Below are 6000 nucleotides of genomic sequence, written 5' to 3'. Positions count from 1 at the left end.
TGCGTCAGCATCGTGTCTATGGAGCAGAAAAAAATTGGCCCTTTTTCTTGTCAGATAATCAGTTCCCGTTAATGCAGGATGCATCACGTTATCGCTGGCAATTAGCAACGACAATAACAATGTCCCACGGGACCAAAGCTTTATTAGAGGGGTCAGAGAGAGAGAGTGTTTGTGTAAGCACACGTGTGAGTATGCACGTTTATCCAATTATTTGTGTGTGTGTGTGTGTGTGTGTGTGTGTGTGTGTGTGTGTGTGTGTGTGTGTGTGTGTGTGTGTGTGTGTGTGTGTGTGTGTGTGTGTGTGTGTGTGTGTGTGTGTGTGTGTGTGTGTGTGTGTGTGTGTGTGTGTGTGTGTGTGTGTGTGTGTGTGTGTGTGTGTGTGTGTGTATCAGCAGCACACGTGTGAGTGTGTGTGTGTGTGTGAGAGAGAGAGAGAGAGGGAGTCTTAGAGTTCGATATATTGGCTTAGGCTGATATTTCTATATTTCTGCCTTTTCATTAACGACGTCTGTATCAGCAATTCATCATCACCTTTATTTATACTCGGAAATACAGTTGAGGGCACATTTTCGCTGAATTAATAGAGCTTCAGAATGATAAAGTAGCATATCTGTAGCCTACATAAGGGAAAGGACCACAGTCACCACAACAAGCCACTGGCTTTATTGCGTTGTGTGATATAAGCATAATAAGAGTAGGCCATATAGGCTATATTGTGCGCACTTCATCTGCCACAAAAGCGAATTAATTTATCTCTGTGCATGCCAGACTGCACAGACTGCCAGACTGAATGACGGTAACAAAAAATCTAATATGATTTAAGTCAAATTCCTGTTATAGTGTTATTTGCAAAGCAGCAGCTGTTGCGGGACTGTCGGAGGGGGAGGTTTGATTTATACGAGCAAAAAGGAATGCGTGCAGGTCAGGAATTCCCTTCATAATCATATACGGTAATATAAGTTTGCGCATCCTGGCGCTTATTCAAAATTTCAGGAAAAATCGCACATGTTACCAATAAAGATATAATCATGTGGCCATTACACATTGATGAATTGTCTATTCTTCTATTCTGTACTACACTATCTCATCCACGGCTCTGGTTCCAGTGATACAGCTGTGTGACACATTGTATTGTTCCACTTTTGCTTTGGCAACGTAAACGTATGCCAATAAAGTCAATTTAATTGAATTGATACATACGTGATCGCGGAATGTGCCGTCGCTTTGAAATGACAGCGTAGTACCACTGGCCTACTGGCCACTGGCCACTGGCCTACATGACATCAGGGGTTGTCTGTAATGTGTACAAATGTGATCATAAGACGCAATTACTGAATAGAGGGTATGCGACTATGCGCGTGACATCATCATACCCGGAAGTTATGCGGGAATGCCTACTGAGTGACAAAAAACTACTTTCTGGCTGCCTTGGACAGCCCATACATCCAAACAGAAAAGTCCTATTTGATTGAATTAAATGACTTTAAACAACATTAAATTTACTTTGTCACTCACTTTGCCACTCGATTTGCCACTCGATCTGTCATTCACTTTATGCATGTGAATACCCTCTATTCCAAGTCTCTTGAGTTTTCTTCAGAATATGTAGGACACTTATTTACTTTGACACTATGGCACATTAGGAGTCCAACTAGTAATAGTGATTCTCAATGTTTTTATTTGAAAGGACCCCCTTAACTCTGAGCGTACAAATGGAACCAAATGGACCTGTATTTGGTTCCATTTGTACACTCTGAGTTACAGACCTCTGGTATAGAAATATTCCATCCATTTTGTATGTCTGTGGCAAAAATGGAATTTGGACAAAAATGTTTGAGAAGCAGTGAGTGTTATAGTAGGTGTAAAGGAAGGTGCCAAGGACACAGCCCTGAGGGACTTGATGGGTGTTGAGAACAGTTCAATAATCAGTCGGAAGCGTCTTTTCAAGTTCATTAGCTTTATTGTTCATTGCAAAGCTCCAGTCGGTGATGTTTGGGTGAGTGGACTTCTAGATGGATCATCAGGGTGTTCTGATGGATGGAAGCTCCATGCATGAATGTCAGAAGAACTTCCTGTTCCTGGAACAGCACAAAGCATGGATTCATTCATGTTCTCAGTGCGTCGCCAACGACGATTTTGTTTGTAGACACCCTGTAATAGTGCATATAGACTAATTCACAGAGGGGTGCCCTGGGCGCGGCCATTACTGAGGTGTAATCCATGGAGCAGGTGCTCCGTAGGCCAGGTGTATCTAATCAGTGCTGCTGCACTTAATGGTACACCTTAGTAATGGCCGCACCCAGGCAAGCCTCTGTGAATTTGTCTATAGATCAGTGATACTCACACCCTGTATTGTGCATATAGATCAGTGATACTCACAGCATTTGTACAGTCTGTTGAGCCGGTCGATGTCGGCCTGGCTCATCTCTTGAGCCTCTCCGAAGGCAACGTTGGAGTTGGGGATGGGCACCATGGTGGCGCGGCCGTTCCAAGAGAAGGCATACCTGGAAGAACGAATGAAACACCACCACAACACATTGGACAATAAGTGTCACTGTGATGCTTAAGCCACACCAAACCACACCTAACGTAAACGGTTTCTAAGGTAAACCACACCAATGCAATTGAAGTCGGTGGGGCGAACGGTTCTTGAGTTACGTGGATTACAACAGTACAAGTACACACACACACACACACACACGCACACACACACACACACACACACACAGAGTAAGGTCTAAGGGTTTAGATGTTTAAAGACAGACCTCTCATACTGCATGACAGAGCCGTAGTCGTAGCCAGTGTTCTGGTTCAGAGTGTTGATCTTGTCGAAGTTGTATTTATTTTCTGGAAAAGTGAGATGCAGCATAGAATTACAGATATATAACCTAATAAGAAACAAGATCATAGATGTGAGTTGTTGTTGTCATCAGTTACAGCCTGCGTAAAGGTCCAGCTTTTTACGCACGCACGCACGCACGCACGCACGAACTTCCACTCTGTATGAGCATAGAGTTATAAATAATAGAGGAATTGGATAGATGGATAGATATTTATTGCAACGTATGCTAAGAGGATGTTTAATCAGCGTGGAAGTGTGTGGGTGAGTGGCGAGGAGCTAGTTTCAAAAAGGGGGCTACGGTACCATTGATGGTGTTACCCTAGTAGACTCTGGTGTGGTTGTTCTTGTCGTGTATTTATTTGTTCATGGTTTTATGTCATGTATGATATGTTTTATAAGTTCATACAGGGCAGGAATTTCAGGGAGACAACGAATGGCTGTCATTGCCCCTCAGTTTGGCCCTGTGTGTCATGTCTTGTACAATTTACAATTTAGGCATTTAGCAGACGCTCTTAATTCAGAGCGACTTACATTAAGCAAGAACAAAAAAGCATGGGAATACATCACATAAAAAGCATTTATCATGAAACATGCGTAAGCTAATAAAGTAACAGTGGAATATCTATATAATGAAACTATACATATATACTATACTATGCTATACATAAATGATGTACTATGACGTGCTATGACTACATACAATGCAATTATAGTGCTATAACATGCTATAAGTCTGTATCAAATGCTATCAAAGTCTACAGAAATGCTATCTAAGGGGGTGGGGTAAGTGCTATGGGCCATGATGGAGTCTGAAAAGGTGGGTATTCAGACTACGGCGGAAGATTGGGAGTGATGCTGCAGTTCTGACTGCAATGGGAAGTGCATTCCACAGTTTTGGAGCGAGAAGGGAGAAGAGTTTGGGACGTGTGGAGCGTTGTCCCTGCGTTTTTAGTGAGGGTACTTCAAGCTTCCCTGTGTTGGCTGATCTGAGTGCGCGGGAGGGTTTGTAGGGTTCAATCATACTTGCAAGATATGGGGGAGCCATATGACCGGTGGAGGGAGTGGAGCAGACATCAGTGTCTCTTTCATGTGAATCATTTCATGTAGACATCAGTGTCTATTTCATGTGAATCATTTCATGTAGACATCAGTGTCTTTTGTTGAGATTCTGAATTGAAAAAAAAAAAAAAGTAGACCTACAAGCTCATAGCGCGCCACCGAGTGGCGCGCTATGAGCTTGTAGATCTGCTATTTTTCATTAGCTAAAGTATAACATAATGCTTAGTTAAAACACCAAATGGGGTTCCCGCCCAAAATGGGTTAAACCAATCCAGTGACTTGTGATTGGTTCAGTGCTGAGCATGGATCAGATTGTAAATACCATAATGTATGTATTTCACTGCAGATAGTGTTATGCTGTAGTGTAGTGTTGTATATAGTGTATCATGTTAGGGTCGTGTTCCTACCAGGGATGGTCGATGTTCTCTCAGTATACTCTGATGTATACTGATGTGTGTCTGTTGTGCGTTTCTGACTGTCCATTGTGTTGTGTTGTGTTTAGTGTATTGCTGTATGGTCGTGTTCCTACCAGGGCTGATGTTCTCTCAGTATACTCTGATGTGACTGTGTGTCTGTTGTGCGTTTCTGACTGTTCATAGTGTTGTGTTGTGTTTAGTGTATTGCTGTAGGGTGGTGTTCCTACCAGGGCTGATGTTCTCCCACATCACTCTGATGTGGTTGTCTCTGTCGCTGCGTGTCTGCTCGTGGTTGAAGCCCAGAGCGTGGAGCAGCTCGTGCTGAACGGTGCTGTGGTACAAACAGCCCTGGCGAGCCAGAGACACTGTCTGACCGCCGCCCTGGCGACCCACGTAGGAGTAGCAACTGTAGACGAATACAGGAGGTTACACGTATAGGAGTAACGACTATAAACACAACTGATGAAAAGCAAGGTGGCATTATTCTTTTAGCTACGGTGATGTCACGCCTTAGTTAGTACACGCAGATAGGTCCTGGTACGTGTGAATAGGGGCCAGGGGAAGGGAACTGTTGAAGGCATGAGTAGCCGAAATGCGTCCGTTTGTCAGAGACTCCTGCTGCAGTGAATTAAAATAAATATATATATATAATATATATCTAAGAAAAGTCAGTGTGAGTGCAGACTGGTTCTATAAAGTAGGCTTGGAAGTACCGGTACATTTTATTTCGGTCCATGTAAAAGAGCAGATAAAATTATGTTGTAAAACTGTCGATAAACTGTCAATTATACTGTTCACTTCACTTCAACTTCAAAGAAGTGAAGTTGAACAGTATAATTGACAGTTAGAACCAGGCCTTAACACTGCCTCTCACCAGGCTGGTCTGCCACACTTGAACACTGTTCTTTGACAGACTGTTTTTCCTGTTGTTGGGTTGTGGATTTACCGTACCATTATGTGAAGAGCAACAGTCCAACCCCAAACCCAAGGAGCACACAGCCGAGCCCAGAAGCAACAGGTGTCATCCCCCTTACCCGCTGTCGGACTCGATGCTGAGCCATTCGTTGTCTCCGTTTCCGTAGGGTCTGAACCGGATGCAGGACACCTGGGAGAAGGACTGCAGACCGCGCTCGATGATGGCCTTCTCTCTGGAGGCTGATGAGCAAAAGAACACCATGCATGATTCACACTGCCAGTTCACTTCAACATGTAACCCACATGGAGAGCTTCATCAACCCACAGCCTGCTTAGAGACGGCTGTAGAAGGAATGGAAAACAAGAAAACAAGGTATGGAAAACATACCTGAGCCCATTACAAACTCGATAACACATTTATTGAGTACCCGGTATCGATAAGCTCTGGGCTTGTCGAGCCTGTTATCGAGCATAGCGGCCCATGACGTCAAGTTTAAACCATTAAGACAAAAGTTTTATTTTTATTTTTTTATCTAATCAACCAGGCTGGCATGATGCTGTCTAAAAGTGGAATTGATACCTGCCAACTATACTGTAGCACTGCTTGGGGAAACAAAATTACGCTTAGTTAACGGTTTCTTCAATATTATCTTCCAAATGTAAAAAAAAAAGGTCACTCGCCTGTCTGTTAGAAAAGTACTGTATTTGAAGGCCCTAGTAAAATGTAGTGCAAGTGAAACAGCTGAAGAGACAGGATGGTGATGTTAT

At 43.3% G+C, this 6000-nt stretch overlaps 1 protein-coding gene across 1 annotated transcript in view; it reads right to left on the bottom strand.

Moving 5' to 3' along the window:
- Positions 1 to 2365: 2365 nt before the first annotated feature.
- Positions 2366 to 6000, bottom strand: part of LOC310864006 (high choriolytic enzyme 1-like) — a gene marked incomplete at both ends in the record, with an annotated part of 115222 nt that continues 111587 nt past the window's right edge. The window contains 4 exons of the mRNA XM_083772539.1: positions 2366 to 2504; positions 2766 to 2847; positions 4545 to 4723; positions 5352 to 5472. Of these exons, the coding sequence (XP_083628665.1) occupies positions 2366 to 2504; positions 2766 to 2847; positions 4545 to 4723; positions 5352 to 5472 (521 nt within the window). The remainder of the gene's footprint in view (positions 2505 to 2765; positions 2848 to 4544; positions 4724 to 5351; positions 5473 to 6000) is intronic.

This window comes from Protomyctophum parallelum (assembly GCF_964188405.1).
Source record: "Protomyctophum parallelum genome assembly, chromosome: 9".
Taxonomy (NCBI): domain Eukaryota; kingdom Metazoa; phylum Chordata; class Actinopteri; order Myctophiformes; family Myctophidae; genus Protomyctophum; species Protomyctophum parallelum.
Note: the sequence above shows the minus strand (reverse complement) of the source record. Positions and strands in the feature narration are given on the sequence as shown.